The 19,590-nt window shown below is 54.4% G+C and overlaps 1 protein-coding gene across 6 annotated transcripts in view; it reads right to left on the bottom strand.

Moving 5' to 3' along the window:
* The window catches only part of MN1 (MN1 proto-oncogene, transcriptional regulator), a 290,178-nt gene that overhangs the window by 171,636 nt on the left and 98,952 nt on the right, over positions 1–19,590 (bottom strand). For 2 of the 6 annotated variants that reach the window (XR_013930930.1, XR_013930931.1), the window contains exon 2: positions 3,158–9,823. Coding sequence is in view for 3 of the 6 variants with exons in the window: in XM_080405666.1 (XP_080261792.1) it covers positions 9,636–9,823 (188 nt within the window). In the remaining 3 variants the exon portion in view is untranslated. Of the gene's footprint in view, positions 1–1,464; positions 9,824–19,590 lie in introns of those variants that run through there. The other 4 variants (XR_013930932.1, XM_080405666.1, XM_080405667.1 and 1 more) reach the window with 4 other exon arrangements.

Genomic DNA, 19,590 nt, shown 5'->3' with positions numbered 1-19,590 from the left:
GAAAAAGCAAAGTTGTAATAATAAAAGAAAATATTAACCTTTTCATTATATGTCAAGCCCCTTAGAATAAAAGAAATTGCACATAAAGAGCATCTGGAGAGGGCCCAGGGAGTGGCAGTACCTGGTGGGACAGCAGAAATCAAGGTGAGCTAAGCCACAAACTCAGAAAAGTTCCTGCTTTATTCAGACTTTCAAACGGCTGGAGCCGCTTGGCTCGCTGCTCCCAGCTCAGGAAGCAGCAGAGCCATCACCCACCGGCCCGAGCCTCAGCCCCCACTGCTGGCCCACCCACTGCCTGCCCAGCTCGACGGTCCCCATGTGGGACACAGACACACCGACCCCACCATCAGCACCGAGCTGCTGTGCGAGCCTCCAGCTGCTCACACAGGCACACAACCTCATGGAGAGACCTTTCTCTGTGAAAACACCAAGAAAAAGAGCATGTCTGTCCTTTGTGGCAGGCAGGATGCAGCCCTGCTCTCGGTCCTGCACCGGGTGTGGGGCAGAGCTCGCCTGATGCTGCCCATTGGGTGCACTCTCCTCACCCATTCCAGAGCCACTCTGCTTTTTATTTATTAGTTTCCGTAAGGTAGCCGCTGGAGCTGTAGCATGTCATCTCCAGCAGTGTCCTGGGAAGCGGCGGAGAAGCATGGCCCTGGGAGGAGGCAGCTCTGCTGCTCAGCGGCACTGCTCTGATCTAACTGGGAGTGACACGGTGGCTCAGGGTGCTCATCGGCACCCACCCCTCCTTCCGTGCTTCTGGAGGTTTTATTTGCAGCGCTGCAACAAGAAAAGTAGTTACAGCCCATCGTGGGCAGCCAGGCAGTTTGCAGGAGAAGGCTCTTTTGTGGCCAGAGCCCCACGGCACAAAGCAGAAGAGTGGTAACCCAAAAGATAATTTCCTTATTCTGATCGGGGATCAATTGACCACTTGCTCTTGTTTGTTCCCCCCTGGGACCGGTGGCCTCCAGCTCTGAATGCAAAGCAGTCACTCCTTATTTCCAAATGCAAATGAGGTCTGTGAAATGCCTTCCTTTGAAACCAGTATTATTCCCTAGGGTCCCGACCTTCCCCGCCATGTCCCTCACCCCAGCCTCTATCTCTGACTCTAGGCTCTGCCTTCCCAGAGTAACAAAGGTTACGGGAAATAAAAGCAGAGCGATTACCATCTGGGAATCATCAAGCAGGAGCCCCGAGGGGAAGCAGCAGGCTGCAGAGACCAGGCTGACCCTGTGGCCCACCACCCGTGCATGCCTCAGCCCAACTGAACCCCAACAGCTTGGCAAGGGATGCAGGGACCCGGCCCTGCCAGCACCCACTGGGGCACGGCACGAGGGGCGCCGAGCCGCAGAGCCTGAGCAGCACGGATGCACACGCTGCATCTCGCTTAGCAGGGCTGGAGGGAAGCGTGGATGCCACTTGCCTCCTCGCACCCCGGTGCAGCATCCTGCGCACCCAGGGCCGGGCACAGTCTGGGATGGCAGCGTATGGCAACGGCTATGGCAGGGCCACAAAGTGCCTGGCAGCTCTGTCACCCCGTCCACATCACACAAGAGGCTGCCTCCCTGGGGTCACGCACCTCAGCGCTGGGGGTCCCCTGGGCATGGTGGGGACAGGGTTGGGAACGGTAGGGCTGGGGCTGGGGACATCCCACAGCTCCACCCTCCCCGTGTCCTCTCGCAGGCGGCCGTCGCCCTCAATGGGTCGGCTGCTCCTCCCGCTCATCAATCAATTCCTGCTCTGTCCACTTCGGAGCCTGGAAATAAAACCTCCCTGTAAATCTCCACCACTGCTGCTCTGTTTTGGTGGCGGAGGGCCCCGCATTCCTGAGTTGCAGGCTGCAGCCACGTCTTCAAGAGCAGAGCCACAAGAGCTTTCTGATGGTTAATTGCTGGCACACTCTCACTGAAAACATGAAACACCCCCTGACAAGCCGTGTGATTTATTACTGCCCACTGCAAAACGGAACAAAATCAATTGGCTATTACCTCACTTAGCAAAGGCTTGTCACCGCCTGGGAGCAGGGTGTTAAAAATAAAAGCCAGGCACAGCCCCGGCAGCGAGCCCCGGCATTGGGGCTGCTCCACCTGCTCCACAGCAGATAACACCAGGGCTGTGCCGGAGACAGGCTCTGCTTTTCCTAATTGTTGCCACACTGGTGCCACACCAGCTCATTCCTGCTTTGCAGTTATTAATTATACAGATGTTATCGTGAGTGCCACGTACAGTAAATTTCACAAGAGATGCAGAGCAATGACAGAATATTGGTTTATGACAGAAATTTATCCAGTAAGTAATTAAATTCATGCGACCCTTCCCTGCAGAGGCAGAGCGGACCATCCGTGCCCAGGAATCCACCCTGCGCTGGCCGTGGCACCAGCAGCTGGGACCGGCAGCAGCCTGGCAAGGGCAGGTTGCCTTTACTGGCAGGTGGAAAATGGCTACTACGAGCACCAGGGAAAGGGACCATTCACCTGCGTGTCTGTGTGCGACGGCAGTGGTTTTCCTTGGCTGTTTGCGTGTCTCAGAGCAGACAGCCTTGGTGTGTCCAGCGAAGGCTGCTGAACACCCACACTGTGGCAATGCTGATGCAGCCCGCCTCCACCTGGCATTTCCAACAAAAACTGGCAGCTTCCAAACACACAGGGAAACCCACACATTGCCCTAGAAAACCTACCAGACAGAAAGCTGCTTTTAACAGAAAACCACCTTTATTTCCCCATTGCCAGCTCTTTGCCTTAGCTGGAAAAGGGCACCGCCACAGAAGCAGCTGAGGTCAGGGAGCGCTTGCTACGGCCACCCACGGGAGAGCTCGCAAGCTGAGGCTGACACAGCTGGAGACACTGCCGCTCACTTGGCAAGTGCAACTGGTGCCAGCGAGAATGTGCCGCACCCGAGCAGCCCCAGTGCCGTTGTATAAGAAGCAGAGCCACAGGAGGGGTGGCAGAGGCTCCGCTCCTGCAGACATTTTTATGGTCAGTTAGTGCAGGTCAGTGTCAGGGGCCATGCTCTGTGCATGCAGGCACAGCCTGTAGGGCGCTGGTGGCAGCGCAGAGCTGGCCAGAAGCGGCTGAGGCACATGTGCAGGGTATTTCAGAAACTGGATGGTCCCTCTTTTTGCATTTCATCGCCTTTGTTTCATTCCCAAATCACTTACAGGCTCTTCCAGTCATAGCGGGGAGATGCTCCTCCCATGAAGCTCCGAAATGTGCAAAGCATAAAGAAGCTGCATTATTTATAGACTCTGGATAGATATTTCACACGCGGTCCGGCCCATTCCCAGCATTCCCTCCATTCACAGATCATTAAGTAGCACTTGCTGACATATAAGGCAATGCAAGTGGAGTGGTTAACTTTGAATATTGCCATCCAGCCCAGTGTTAAATGAGATTCAGGAAGTAATTGTCCAAAGAGGGGGACAGCTTTTGCCCTGCCAAGTAAAGCTTAGCTCAGAGCATCCATGGAAACACCCAGCAATAATGTTATCACAGGGGTGCTGGGCTGCAGGACCAGCGTGCTGTCTTGCACTGCCTGGTCACCGCTGTGGTGCCTGAGGGGACACAAAGGCCACCCAGGGCCCACTACCATCATTATTAAGCCCAAAAGGGTCTTTCCTCCCCAGTGGCCTCACCCTGGCAAGGTGATCCTCCTTGGGCAACAAAAATCCTCCAAGACCCTTGGAGCAGCACAGCACAGAGCAGCCTGTCCTGAAGAGCCTTAAGGGCAAAAGCAGACCCCAGCTGGCTTAGCACAGAGCCCGGCAGGTACAAGAAGGGTCTCTGATGCGAGCAGCATGAGTAGATGGCTGTGTTGAGGGACGTGTGCCTCGGCAGTGCAGCAGCATACCTCTGATGGCCACTGAGGGTTTTGTGCCCCTGTGACTGCCCCAGCCCCAGCCCAGGCACCTGGAGCAGCGCGTGGCTCCGCTGCCAGCCCCCAGACCCCACTCTGGGCAGCTGGACACTCCCTGCCCAGAGCTCATGACTGCACATCCCCGCCTATGGCTACAGGGAAATACAGCGGGCACGTCTGCCTCTGCCTCTGTGGGCAGTTTGGAGTAGCCGCACAGAGACAATGGCAGGACGTGACTGTGGGGACATCTGTGTCTGATCCAGGAAACTTTTTGGCATCAAAATAGAAGTGGTGGGTTGTTAAAAAGAAAAAAAGAATAAGGATATGTGAGTGTGCAAAGATCTGGGATACATTCACAGGCTGAAGTGGAGCATTTTAGAAGAGGACAAGGCTGAGATTTAGGTTCCCAGGTAGCCTGCCGCTGTGTTCCATGGACTGTGCTGCTGCTGGGAGCTGGTCGATGCATGGGCAGCTCATGTCACCTCTCAAGGACTTGTCCCTTTGCCCAGGGGCTGCCCGGCACGCGGAGTGGTGGCTCACGCTCCTGCCCGGTACACGGCTGCTGTGCCTGCATCGCAGACTTGTGCCTCTCAGCAGGCACGACAGATTCGTGTCTCCTCTTGCTGCTGAAGGCCTGCCAAGGAGCGACACAGGGAGGTTCTGAGGTCTGCAGCAAACCTACACCCCCATCTCGAGGGTGGGTGCTACCACCAGTGTGGCCTTGCCACATGTGCCTCCCTGGGCAGAGCAACCTCCTGCTGTGATTCACAGGGTGTTTCATTTACCTGAAGGTTGGGGACCAGACACCGCCCCACAGCTCTGTACCCTGCTCTCAGACGCAAGCCTCCCCTGCTGAGGCCAACACTGCTGGTCAGGGAAACTGTCCAGGTTATGCAAACTAACTGGTTAAGCACAGAGCGCAAGGTTTTGTTGGTGCACGAGGTTTGCAGCAGCTTCTGCTCCGAGGAGAGCTGCAGCCTGCCCGGTTCCCAGCTAAAAGCCACCCCACACTGCAGCACTTCCATTTCAGTCCATAGCGTGGTGTGCTGCAGCGACGGGAACTGTGGGGCCAGTGGAAAATGGGGCTCTGAGCTCATGCATCTTATTTTAGCTCCCCATCCTCTCTGGAAGCTATCTCAGGCATGTTTTGGGAATACAGCAGGTATTTTTATGAGTGGGATTTGCAAGGGTATTTTCATCTTAAACTTGGAGACAGCTGGGCCTGCTGCCAGGTTTAGGAAGCGCAGAGGCAGAGGCAAGAAACATAAAACTAGCAAGAGGTAGGCTTCCTACTGGGGCTTATATTTAGCTGAGAGGAGCAGGAGCACTTGAAAATGTTCTGCCAGTGCTCCCTGTGCCAGACAGTCCCTCAGCCAGTTCACGGAGGCCAACCTTGACCCGAGCCAGGAAAGGCAAGGGGAACATGTCCTGGACGATGGCACTTGTCCGGCCCGGCCCACCTGGCACCACCGAGACCCCGGCTGCCCTTGGGATCAACTGACACCGGTACAGTGGGTGCGGTACAAGGCGGCCATCACAGGCATGGCGGGGGGAGAGCTGCTGCCGGGAAGTGCTGAGCTGGGCTCACCGCACACTCTCATGGACAAGGAAAAGATGGGAGGGAGGCCCAGCGGCAGGACTGGTGTGCTCCAGGCGTGATCGCCTCTGCGTCAGTTTCAGACACGCTCTTGCCGAGCCGGCCGGCTGCAGCACTGAAGCGGTACCGTGCCATACGCCACGCGTGGGCTGTCGCACTGAGCTAATCGCACCGCTTCTGTGTGCTGCGTGCACTTGCTGTGCACATCTGCCATGGGCAGGGGACACTCGTCACGGCAGCGGGCAGGGGCTGAGGGTACAGTGACCTGCTGGCAGCCAGCAGTGGAAAGCCTTCCAAGGGGCCCTCTAGGCAAACCCTGCACCGCATGTCAGCCTGGTCCTCACCCCGCACCGCGGCCAAGCCGCTGGCCGGGACTCAGCATTGGCCCAGGGACGTTGCTGCTGCCTGGGCAGGCAGAGCCCAGCTGCCCCAGGCAGGCCGGCGTGGTGGAGGGGCAGGTTCAGCCCAGCATTGGCCCCCTCAGACCAGGCTCAGCCCCAGGGCCGGTAGCAGGGCAGCACGCAGAGCACAGCCCCGAGGCTGAACTAGTGTGCCATGTGCAGGGTCCCCCAGCCAGCGCGGGGTCCCCTGGGTGCCACGGGGCAGCAAGGTTGCCAGCCTGGCGGGGGACAACAGCTGATGGCGGAGCCGGAGGGGCCGGGGGCTGCACAGCCAGGGAAAAGCACGACCTTGCAGTGACACGGGGAGCACCATGCCGAGCCAGGCCAGGCCATGGCAGGGGAACATGAGCGGAGCAGCTGCACAGCGCTTGGCGGGGGGCCGAGGGGCATGGGCTGCTGGCTGCCAGCATGCAGGGCTGCTCTGCACCACCCCGCGAAGACCCTCCCCAGCAAGCATGGCCGTTTCGCTCCAAAAACAAAATACCTTCCTAGGGGGTGGTAAAAAAAAAAAGAAGAAAAAAACCCCAGCACAGCTTCAACCAAGAAATAGCCACAGGCAGGTTTTGTTTTTAAAGCATTTTTATTTTATTCATTTTGAATTGAATTTTTATGTGATCTGTTTCACTGAAAATGGACACATTTTGAAATACCATGTGTTCCCTCCTGTCTGCCCAGAGGGAGGCTGGCTGCTGACCCAGAGCAGTGAGCTGGAGGGCTGTGCCTGCTGAGGAGGGATGTGCCACAAGATCTTCATTTTCCGTAGTAGCTTTGCACCTTTTCCAAAGTAAAGACAGTTGTCAGAAAGGGGGAAGCCTCAAGCGAAATACCCACCCCTCTCCTGCAGCCAGTATTGATTTTATTGCACCTGGCAAAGAGGAGGGACAGTAGGTGGGTGAGGCAGAAGAAAAACAAGATTTGTTCCCACCTTTTTTTTTTTTTTTTTTAATAAAACTAAGTATAATGTCATGCCCACAAGGCAACCTAGCACCCTGCGAGGGTCTCAGGCCAGCACTCCCTGTGTCTTCCCAAGATTCTCCTGAACAACCAGCACCTGGGACCCCGCCAAGCCCCAGCTCCATCAGGGTGGCTCGGAGCAGGTCGCTATTCTTGCAGCATTCCCCAGCCACCTCCCTGAGTGGGCTGCAAAAATAAACACCCACCTGCTGGTGGTCAGCACTGTGTACCGGGTCTGCCCCACCGTCCTGCAGCCGTGCGGCACCAAGGGGACTTTGTCCCTCGAGCATGAGCACATGATGCTCCACCATTTTGGTGGCCATCCTCTGCACGTGAAATGGTGGCAGGCACAGCTGCACCCATCAGTGGCTGCCATCCTGTGCAGATCTACTGATTACATCTCAGTTGTCATGCCACTCAGTGAGAAGCGAAGCTAAATTAGAGCAACTAATTGCACGTCTCTTTGAAACAATCAGGATGACAAATCAGTGGTAATCTCTTCAGTTCTAGAGGGAAGCTATTGCGGCTCGCTTACAAGGATTAATCAGCTTTTCATCAGTGTTATTATACCAGCGCTGCCTTAGGAGGAGCCCTGAGGCCATACTGGCTGGGCTCACACCATGGGGACACCAAGGCTTGCGGCCACTGGTGGAAAAGGCAAGCACCACCAGGTTGCTCACTCCCAGCCCTTGTCTGCATCAGCAAGGCTGCCAGCTCGCAGGCTATTGCAAGTTTTGCTGAGCGAGGTGAAGGTTCTGCCTGGTGGGCTGCTCCACGGGCATCTGAACGCTGCACTGCGCCAGGCAGGAGGACCAGGATTGGGCTCTAGGAGCTAATGCAGCTCCATGCTCAGCACAGGAGGCCCAGGTGAGATGGCCAACCTGCAGGAGACACCAGGCCAAGGAACAGCAAGTGGGGTGTCACAAGAGGGGCACCAAGGCCACCCAGCTGCCACCAGACCCACACTGACTGACCCTGCCAGCTCGGCCAAGGGCCCCAAGGTCCTGCCAGGACCTGGCCAGTGGAGGACTGGGAGCAAGGTGGCACCCTGGAGCCAGGGATGAGATGGGCACAGCAGAGGGACAATGGGACAGCCATGACAGGAAGGAAACCAGCACCGCCACAGGGTTTCTGTTACAGCAGGTGACCACTTTGTTTCCCACAGTCATTTAAACTATTTGTTAGATTTATGTGACCTAAAGGGAAGCCTAGAGGCTCAAGTCTTGAATGCACCCCTATCAGAGTGACTCTCTGATACACCATCTTAATTACTGCAGTGGCATGTTAGAGATCAAACAGGGAGAAATAACTGCACAGTATCTCTCTTCTATGTAATGAGTTGCAGGAGATACCCTGGTACACCCTGCCCAGAGCACAGTGAAGGTTTGCTCCATGTGTCCTGGGGTTTGCACTGCTCTGTGTCCATTGTTTGGGGCTGCTCCAGGGAAGTCCCACACACCCTGTTGAGCTGGAGCTGTCAGCAAGCAGTGCTGGTGCCTTTCAACTCCTCTTCACCACCTGCAGTCAGTGGAAAAGCACTCGGCAGCATCCCTCTTTGGCTGATGCTCAACATCCAGAGGACACAGGCTGCTAGGGATGAAGGACCTAGGCTGGGTTCTCCCACCCTTACCACTGCTCCACAGCATGACTATGCCCAATCGAGCCACTTTCTGCTCAACAAAAGCTAAAAGAGTAGCTCTACAGTCTCTCATGGGAACAGATTCATCAACTTCTGCACTTCTAGTGCACTTTGTGGCAATCCCAGAGTGCTTTGCATGTTAAGACCAATGGTGGCAGAGAACTTTTACTGAAAATGCCTGAGACCTTGTGCTACACCAAGTGGTGGTGACCCTTGGCCAAGGCCCAGGAGGGAAGGACCCCTGAGGGAATATAAGCAATTCATGATACAACTCTATGGACAAAACTAACCCGTTTGCTTTTTGTGGATTCACTTTCTGACTACCAGAGGCCCTCCCATGGTCCACAATGGTCCCTCTGCCTAGTCAAGCAGGATCTAAACACACAAGCATGAGTGTGGGGTACACAAGGAGGAGAGGGGAAGGCCACAGTGCAAAAGCCCCTGGAGACAAATTCTTGCTCTTCCAGGCACTCAGACCAAGAGCCCTCGGAGCCCCGGACAAGAGGGCTGAAGCCCTGCACGTGGCTCTGCTGTGTCCTGGAAAAACTCTGCAGAGGGCATGTGGCATTTCAGTCCCCTGTTTCAGTTTACACAAGTACAGATCACTCCATTCCCTTCCCAGCACAGCCCTGTTCTCTCCGATGAAGGGCTTGATGCAGGGCTCGGCAGAAGCCCCTGTCTGGCCTTTCTCGGTGAGTTGCACAGGGATGGATTTGCAGCACCTGGACACTGGACCTTGCCTCAGCAAGCATCTGTCTTATAAACCCCAGCCCACTATTACCCTGGAAGCTGAGGAGGAAGGGGAGCAGAGCCCAGGGAGACCTTTGCTGCTGCTGCCCCAGCTGCATCCCCTCTGTGGCTGAGGAGAGGGTTCTTCCCGCAGGAAGGGCTGGTAAGCATCTCCAGCCAGAGCCGAGTCCTACATTTTGCACCCTCATTTCAGAAAACAAGTTTGGGAGGCAGTCTCTGTGAAAGCAACTGGCTGGTGGCATTCATGCAATTAGGTTAGCCCTCCCAAAGTGGTACCAGCCCCTAGCATACCCCCACAAACCTATGTACACCCCACCTCGCTCTCTCCACCAGTGTGACCGTGGTACACCTGCCTGTGGGCAAAGGCTGGCTGAAACTCCCGTCCGTCCTGCCTCCCGCTGGGAGCCTACCAGATCTACCAGGCACTGGGCACGGCGCTCACTTAGGTGCAGGTCAGTGCTGCTGCCAGGGAGCCTGCCCAGTATGGCAGCTCCGAGTGGGAAGCTGCCCAGCCATGCAGTGGAAGATGGTCTTTGGAGTCCAGAAGATGGTTGGCAACAAGGCTGGCATGGTGCTGTGTGGGGGCACTGTCCAAGCGGGTGTCCGTGCGGCTCTGGGACAAATCACCACCTGCAAGGGATGGAGAGCAGACAGGATTAGCAAAACTCAGCCTTGGTTATGGAAGCTCATTTCCCAGCAGCTCCACTGGGCTTCAGACTAAGTCCCTGCTCAGTCAGGAGAGAGGCTGACATTAAGGGGTCCTGGATCGGGGCCTGTTGCAGCATCTTCCAGGGGAAAAATATCAGACTGCAGCCCATTGCTAGAGGCCCGTGAAGGGCCTCCAGACCACGCTGGGATCCTAAGGCATGCACGCCAACACACCAGCACCCAGAGCAGTTTAGCACAGCTCTCCTGTCACAAACTTGTGCACAGCAGCTTTGTGCCAGCTCTGCTATGTTACAGCACTTGGATTGCACCATAAAAATGCAATGATGCACTTGAGTTACATAAAGATCCAACTCTTGGAGGAGAAAGGGCTCTTGATGTTTCCCCACGGCAAGCTTTGTAGGGTACGTTATGAATACTATAACCATGGATGGAAAGTGCACAGAAGGGTGAAGCCAGGCATCAGGGCCCTCCAAAATAAAGTAAAATTGCTGAAAAACATACAAGGTTACATGCCTGCAACTGAAAGAACTCTAGAACATGTTTATATATTGTAAATGTACACTATACAGCATACATAATTATAATTTCACTTTCCCACTAGCATGTGTGTGGGCACACACCAAGTATAACATGCACATAAAATACTACAGAGATATATTTAAGTCATCTTCATGTGAACGTAAAGAAAGCATCCAGGCAACAAATTTCTCCCAGTGAATTCAAAATGCTCAACCAGGAGCTGTCCTTAAAAACAGCAGAGCCCTCTTTAACTCATTGTCTCTCACACCAGAACAAGTACATCTGAATCCTTACGTTTTCTTCCCTTCCCAATACCGAATTCTCTCCTACCTGAGTTATTAGAATTTGCCTTTCTGCTGCCAGGGCTTTGATGCACACAGTTTACCCTGTGGCACATTAAACTGCCCACAAAAGACAGTCCAATAAAGAAGCTGTGTTACAAAGCTGTATCTGCTCTTCTCCAGATGGATTCTCTGCAGATCCCCGCTCTCAGCTTTACTAGGGCCAAGTCAATTAGAAACGTCTGAAAGTCAAAGCATCATTTTTGCTTGTGTCTCAGGGATTTTCCCAGTGTCTTCCATGATTGGGGCTCACAAACACAATTCTTCCCTCGTGCATTGCTGTTGTTGTCCATAACAAAGACATTTCGAATCAAAGGAAAGGGTTAACCCCCATGCAGTCATCGCATTGAGTCTTGGAGGTCTGAGTGCTGCCAACTCCTGAAAAATGGCCACCAGGCAAGCTGCTGAGAATAATCAGAATAAGATTGGAAGGTGTCCACATCAATCAATCACTTGTTGACAGATGACTGGAAACCCCCACTGTGACCGTGGACAGCTGACCAACTCTCGGCTTAACCTGAAGTCTAACATTAGCCTGTTTGTTTCGTGTGGGTGGCTTCTGCGTTATGACCTTAATAGTCAATCAATCTTGCAATGAGTAGTCTGTCTGGCAGAAACATTAATTATCCATACTATTCACGCATTGAAAAGCTTTATCTTCAAAAACTCAGCATCACTTATGGAGGAATAACAGAACCCAGAACAAGAAAATAAACCTAGCCTCAGTTCCAATGGAGAGAACCGGACAGCAGGGGTGAGCTCCTGGGGCTGCTGCAGCCCTGACCACAGCCCAGGATCAGGGGATCAGGGGCACTCGGGGAAGGGCTTGGCCTTGCCTTTATTCCTGGTACCTATTCAGGCAGCTTAGAGGCTGCTGCTCTTGCACCAGCAACTGCTAGAATCAGTGCCAAGAGGAAGACGAGGGGGAGAGATATAAAAGGACAACAAACACACATCAATTAAACCTTGCAAGCTGTTAGTCACACTAGTTAATAAGTTCTTTCTATCTGTAAAGTGCTCTTAGTGACAAATCCTTTAACTGGCACTCAGAGCATTATCATGGCTTTCAAGATGCCTCTGTCTTTCATGTGCAGCTTCTTGTACACATGTGAGTGCTCCCCGTTGCGCAGTCTGTTTACACTGGTTGTGAGAAGACATCATCAAAGCAAACTGAAAGCAACACTAAATGCTTGAGAAAAACAGAATTCATTCACTGCTGCCTGCTCTGAAATCGCCTTTCAGTTTGTTTAGAGGCAGCGGTCGCTGTGAACCACAGCAGCAGTGGGGAGGAGATGCAGAGCCAGGCTGGCACAGCCAGTGATTGGCCTCTCCAGGGCATTGTCACTAAAAGCACCCAGTTCTGGGGGCACCAGGCAGAGACCAGAGCCTCTTCCCACCAGCTATGACACAGCGGTCACATCTCCAGCAATGAGGAGTGCAGAGCTGCCCACCCCCTTCTGTGGTCAGGGCTCCAGAGCATGGTGGTCTGCTCACCAGAGCTGTGCTCAGCATGGCCAAGGGCAGCCCCTGCACCTGGGTGGTGGGAGCAGGAGCGATGCCCTGGGGCCATCTCCCCAGGGAGCCCTCTGGGGGTGCTGGGCAGGACAGATGCCCACTTTCCTGCTGACATCCCCTTCCACAGCCTCTTTTACCCCTGATCATCGTCCTCCTGTCCTTCCCCACCATCACACCTGGGCACATTCATCCTGGCTGTCCCTGTGCCATGGGGGACCCAGAGGATGGTACAGACTTTCTTTCAAAGAGCTAAACCCAGACAGAGCAAGCAAGGTGAAGGATGGAGAAGGGCACCATGCTCAGGAGGGGTGCTCCCACCTCGCTCACCACCCCCAATGGCTGGAGCAGCCAGCCTGCCCAGTGCTCTGGCATGACTTCAGGGGAGAGGTCTGTGGGAGCAGCACAGGGTAGACTCGCTGAACCGTCAGAGGACATCATGCCTGTGCAAGGCCACTGTCAAGGCTCTGCAAGGATGCCCCTTTTCCAAACTTTCAAATTCCTCCCACATCAGAGGGCACTTGTCTCTGCTGCCCTGGGCACAGAGGTGGCTGGGGCAGAGTCCCCAAGACCAGCAAGTGCTCAGCAGGGCAAGGTCACAGGAACTCTCCAAGGACCAGTAAATTCAGTGCCAGCCCCAGAGGTCCTGTATTGTGGAGATCTGGCACAGCAGGAAGGGAGCCAGGCTGTGGTGCAACCCCACTGGTGCAGGCAGATAGCCAGTCCTGCCCAGTGTTCTCCCCTCTCCTAATGCTGCAAATGAATTACACTTTTCACCCAGCACTGATGGGTGTGGGCCAGGTTCTCACTCCAGAGGCTGTGGCACCGACATGGCCATTTCAGAGCAAAATGTTCCTACAGACCTGTCAGGAGCCAGCTGGGCACCAGGAGACATCACATCCAGTGTCCCTCACAGCAGAGTCACACTGCCCTTCGCCTTCTCCCCAGGAAAACGCCCTCCAGCACTGGGCTGGTCTATCACAGGCCCATGTGAATGCCATGCCATGTGTGCAGGCAGGGGGATTCCTCATCAGCCCCTTGTAATCAAGAAGGGGTCCAAGCACTACAAAAACACCACCATAGGCTAAAGATCTGCCTATTCTGTCCAGATATAGGGATGTGGAGACACTACTGCGTGCATGTTCTGCATCTTATCCTGCTGCCAAATGCTCTTGCAAAGGTGGCCCAGTCTCCATGACTTGCACTGGGTGGACAGTACATGGTGAACACCAGTGAGCTCCCCACAGGGCAGGATGCAGACACCCTTTCAATACCAGCTGGTCCCTGTTCAGATGAGGAGCAACAAGAAGTTGGGTCCACCAGCAGGCTATGTAGCACAAAAGCCAACCAGCATCCCAACAGAGCAATATGGAATGTGCAACAGCAGGTAAATGCACTGGTACAGGGGAGGCTGGGGACCCAAGCCCAACCGCTGTGCCCAAGGCCAGCAGCTGCACAGACAGAGCACAGCTCCGTGGGACACTCTTACAGAAACCATCTTCTCTTTAGTCAAAGTCAAAGCAATTAGGCCCCTGCAATGTTAGATTAAAAAAAGAGACAGCTAATCGGAGACCGCCCATAATCTTTCACACTTGGGCTGCCAAAGCAGGGCACAATTCAGCAGCCCTTGTCTAGACTGATTATATTTCCTGAAAAATGAACAGTAACTCTTGTGTAGAAGCAAGTTATGTTTCTGCAAACTCTCTTCCACACAAATTAAAGTATTAATCACCTTAATAAACATTAATGTGGAATGGTCATTCATTACATTCAGGAAAACACACGGCCTCAAAGCAATCGTTTCACGATTTCAGTACCTTGTACACTCACAACACAGCTCTTGTGCTCCTCTGTGCACAGCATGCCCTGAGCCAGCAGGCACCCAACGCCCACCCAGCTCCACCCTGCACCCACTCGCCAGCAGGCAGCGCAGCCATGCACCGAGAGCTGAATGGCCAAGCCCAAGCACAGCCTTTGCCATCACCACTTCAGCGCCGTACCATAACCTAACCGTGCAAAGAGAACAGCACAACACACCAGCACAGCCAAGGAAGTGGAAAAAAAGGGGTACAAAAGTAACAGCAGAAGTTTCATTAAGCTTCGCGTTTAAGCCCAAGCCCGATTTCCAGCTCTGCTGGTAACCGCGACTAGCGCAGCCCGAGAGCATGAAGCAGGCCTGCCGGGAGACCAGCCAGCCCCGTCTGCACAGCACAAGTGCTGTCCCCAGCAGCCTCCCAGGAAGCCCTGCCTGTGTGTGGCAGAGGGGCTGACCTGGCTCTGGCTCTGCTCTGCCCCTGCTGCAGCCAGGGCTTGCTCCCAGGCACCCCGCAAAGGGGGTCTAGAAAGTGGTGTCCACACTCACCTTCAGATCGCACAGCTTGTGACGTACAGCAAAGAGCCAAGAGAAAGGGAGATCTCTAATGCCCAAAGGCCCCCACACCTCCAAAAGCCAGGGCTGCGAACAGCTCTCCACCAAATGTCTTCCACGGCTGCGTCGCTGCCTTCCTGTGTCACCAATTACCCATTGCAGCTGGGGCACCCACCCCCCCACACACACTGTGGTGCAAGGCACACTCATGGCCCCCATCTCTGCTCCATCCTGAGCAGCTGCTCCTGGAACCGAGGCCCCACCAACCTGAATGTGCAGCGTGAGCGAGGAGTGGTCCAGAGAGCTCTGCCCAGGGATGTGACCTGCAGCACAAACCTGGAGCAGGACTGCTGTGGCAGCCGACAGCTCGTGAGTCAGGCTGTGACCCCAGCTCAGCTGTGCCATACCCTGTCTCTGGCCAGCTCTGCTCAGCCACAACACGCCGGCTTGGCAGCCCATGCTCACAGCTCCAAACCTATGTTTAAGCATCTGTACACAGCGCGCACATCATGGCCACAGCACCGGGTACCACACATGCAAGTGGCACTAGTAAGGCCACATTAACGGTAGATGTGGCCTGGACTCTCCCAAAATGCGGAGCACTGCTGGAGGCCAGCCTCTCATCACATCTCTTTCATTGCTGAGTGGCACGACTCAGTGCCTTGCTCCACACGGCATCTATCTCCATGGCTCCTCCAGCAGCATGCCCTCTCCAGCAGTGTGCCCCAGGGACAGAGGGGGGCCGTGCAGTGGAGGAGCGGGGCGGCAGCATTTGGGAGGCCTCCAGGCTATCAGTTGCACACGATAGTGTTAGATCTCCTGCCCCAGAAGGTCCTCAGTGCAACCTGGCCTCCTCCGGCTGGCTCAGGGCTTCACGGCTGGTGTCAAGTGGCAACTTTCTGGATTCTGACCTTGTTGGAATTTGCTCCTGGGGGCTACACACCAGTCCATAAAGTTCCCATTAGCGTAAAAGCAGATGTAAGCACTTTGTTGGCAGAGTTCAGCAGCAGGGAAGCCTGCAGTTGATCAGTTCTGCCTCGCTGGTCACTGCAGTCAACAGGAATTACTACAGAGGATTTCTGTGCCCCCTCTCTAAAAGCCCACCCCTCTCCAAAAAAGATTTAAAGAAACCAGCCAAGCCCAGGCACCACTCCAATATAACGCAATAAATCTGTATGATGCATGCCGAGGGGAGCTGGCCCCATCCAGGAACAGCCAGCAGGAGAGCAGCATGAATTTGTTTATTGTATGAAACAAATCTGAGCGTGGGGGCTGGATGCCGCTCAACACAAGGAGCGAGTGGCTCTGGGGCATTTGTGCCAAGCAACTTGATGCAGGACCGAGGCGCAGGTGGGTGGCAGCTGGGACTGGCCTTTGCCGCTGGCTCCCCACGAGGACAGCAGACGCCTGGCACCCCCGGATCTTCCATAGCCAGGGAGCATCACCTTCCCCTTCCCACAGGCACCGAGGACACGAGGGGATGGCCAGGACTTGTGATGTGACGCTGCCGCAGGCTGGGGACCTGAGCACAGCCCTGTCCAGGACCCCGGCCCACCCTGTGGGGTCTGTGGGCCACAGGGCTCAGCTGGAGGGAGAAGAAAAGGCAGCAGTTAAGATGCTGTGCTGCTGCTGCCAGCTGTTTGGGGCCATGGCGCTTCCCATTGCAGGCATTACCAGTACCGCAGGGTGCTGGGGTTCACAGCACTCCCTCCTCAGCCCCCCACGCTCCCTCTCCATTGCGTCGCACTGAGAACCAGCACCAGCTGACCTGGTTTCAGCCAGTTTTCCTTCATGATTAACACTCTCTGGGCCCCTGCTCACTCTGTTATTCTCACCAAATTAAAGAGCAGTCCTGGATCCTCGTTAGATTTGCTCACATTTGAGCAGTGTCATGTGGTCAGTAGCCCATGGCAATACACTAAATTAAAGGCCTAATGCAGAATCCACCTACGAGCCTGACAACTAATGAATCGAGGGCTTCAGGCCCCAGAGGACCTGCGCTGGGATGAAGCCACTTCACACCGAGCCAGAGCAGAAGTGCAGTCCCTGGGCTGTCATTCAGAAATAAAGAGTTGTTTAATTTTATTCACCGCAGGACACAGAAACAACAGCATCTCTGTAACTAACAGCTGGTTTGCTGGAGAACCAGGCAGCGACAACCCCTCTCGGTGCCGATCCCTGGAGCACGGCAGCTCCAGCCTGCACACCATAGGTGTGGACAAATAGACTCCGACTTCGTTTCAATGAACTGGGTTTGAGTCCCAGATACAGAAAAGCTGACTCTCTTGCCTATGGTCAAAATACCTCTGCCCATACCTCCAAACCAACACTGGCTGCTCCAGAGCATGCAACACAGCACCTCGCCATGTCCATGGCCCTGCACAGCTCTTCCTTCACACTGGCACCCTCTGCTCCCCAAAAAAAGGGCCCAAGAGAGCACAGCTACCCACGGTGCAGCACCCAGCCCTCACGAGTAAGCATTGCTGCCCACAGGCATCAGTCAACACCGACTGAGCTATGCATGAGAAAAACAGAGGCTATGGCTCCCATTCTGGGCTTTTAGACCCCTCTCTCCATGCTCTGACAGTGGCTGGGTGAGGAGTGGATGTAAACACTGGGTCCAGTGTAGCAGCCATCAATTTTGCTCTGAAGCATTTCAAGTTGGAGCTGGAGTCTGGAAAGGTTCAGCCTGTTGCATCAGACAGCTCCAGCCCTGCAAAGGTCAGGGCTGTTTTGGTAAGGAAATGTTTGCTGAATCCTTCCCCTCCCCCAGATCCCTGCTCTCGGCTTCACGCTCACACACTCATGCACACACACTCACGCTCTGCTCCAGCCTACAGAAACGAAGAAACTACACAAAGTGACGCTACTTTCCACAGAAAACACATGCATGCCCTAAAGCTGTAAACGCCGCAGCAGCTGTGCAGCATTCCCAAAGCACAGTGCATGGAATGGATTATCATGTTAGGGTTAGTGGTATTTTTTCAATCTCCCTCATACCAAAGAGACCCTGTCCCTCTTTCAGTGAACAGCCAAGTTAGCCCAGGGCAAAACTGGTGGTGAAGGACAATTCATGCTCCTAGCTGGCCCTCTGGTCCCCCTCTGCATGCCAGCAGCACTGGGAATCACTGCTCCCCCAGCAGCATGCCAAAGGGCTGCATGCGTCGGGGGCAAATTCAAACCCCAGCAGACTAGGCCCATCAGAGGCCATGTAAGAGGATGGTTAGAAATACCTGTCCAGAGGAGACCTCTCTCCCATGATGAAGCCACCTCCTTATGGGTAATCCATGATCTCTTCTACTTTTGTGCATGTCATCCCAAAGCCAGGAGGCTTCACGGCAAAAGGCACTCTGACTCCTAGCAGAAGGGTGACCCTGGCAGGCTTCACATGCAGCTCACCTATCGCAGTGCTGCGCAGGGATGCTCTCCTCCTGCATCGGGAAACAGCCGGCCATGGACTACCTTGGCACAGCCACCAAAAGGCAGAAAAGCTGAGAGCAGCAGAGCCACCAGTGGTGGGTCAGACTGAGGGGGCAACCTCACACCAGTGGCTCTCAAGGTAGGCATAGTGGTGCCTAGTCAGGGCAGGGGAGGCAGAGAGGCAGCAATCCAGTGGTAGGCAGTGGTAAGCAGCCTGACCAGGCGCTGCTCCACCCTAGCACAGCCAGGCGCACAGGCACAGGATCTGTAAAGTTGGCTATTCAAGTTCAGCCTGGTTTAAAATACTGAAATAGTTTTAAATGCTGACACTGTACATAGAACACCTCAGAGGATCCCTTTCCCACCCCTGGAGCTCACCCAAGCCTGGGCCTCTGTCATGCCCCTAGCACCAGACACGCCAGCATCCCTGGAGCCCCGCTCAGCCACAGCTCCCGTGCTGGACCTGGTCCTCTGAAAGGGGGACGCCAGTGAGCAGTCACTGCTGGAAGTGACTGTTTCCTAATTGCTGAGAAGTCTCTGATGTCCAAAGATCCAAACGCAATTTTACAACAGGCGGCTCTACTTAAGGTTCCTCATTGACAAATGCAGCTATTTATATGACACTTATAAATGTGCACACACAATGGACTCAGGAAAGCCTTGTGCCTAAATACTGTCAACACTCTGACAACATTTTTATTATACTAGTAAATAATTTGTTTTGTTGCTGCTTAATTGGGAATCAATACAGGGCCTATGTTTAATTACATTCCCTATTTCAGAATGGTTGGGATCAGTTGGTCTTTTTTTCTCCCTACAGAGATTAGGGACTTTGTATTTAGGATGCAGAGAGCACAGAGACTGTCTACAGGAGAGTACAGCCCCCGTAAAGAATTAGCAGGATCATTATTAACTATAAACAACCCACAGGAAGAAAGGTCAAAAGCACACTTACCCTTTCCCATCTGTAAACAACCAATTATTCATCTCATCAAACAAAATAATGCACAAGTATTTACATATGTGTGGTGGTCGTGCATGTGCGCATGTCTGATCAGGTGCATCTGGTGTAGCTATAGGAAGCCCACGACATGAGTGTGTGCAAAATCCGGACAGGGTAACTCAGCACAGGAGTGACGGATGAACCCCCTTCCCCCGGAGGCAGACCCCCTCCCACCCAGGGAAAAGGGCCGCTGCCCTGCTCTGCGGTTCGGCGGCTCGGCCAGGTACCATGAGAACATGGTGCTCACCGGCAGGCACAGCACTGCTGCTCTGCCTGGGGGCAGGGACGCGTGTTTGAGCAGCATGAGAACGGTGGGGATATAAATAACAATATCCTGTGCTGTCTCAGAGACAGCTGTGTGGTAACTCTTGCAATTACTTGCTTGTAAATGGCAACCTTTACATGTGCTTGACTCCTGACATCTTTACGCGCTCCATCTCCAGAGAGCTCCCTGCACGGCTTTGCGGAGCTGCCTCCCACCGCAGTGCTGCTGCTCCTGCTGCCCACCCCACCAACACTCCAGCCAGGACGCGTGGCACTGAGGGACCCCACGTCCCTGCTCCAC

Source organism: Falco punctatus (assembly GCF_963210335.1).
Source record: "Falco punctatus genome assembly, chromosome: 1".
In the NCBI taxonomy this organism is placed as follows: domain Eukaryota; kingdom Metazoa; phylum Chordata; class Aves; order Falconiformes; family Falconidae; genus Falco; species Falco punctatus.
This window is presented reverse-complemented; position numbering and strand designations above follow the sequence as displayed.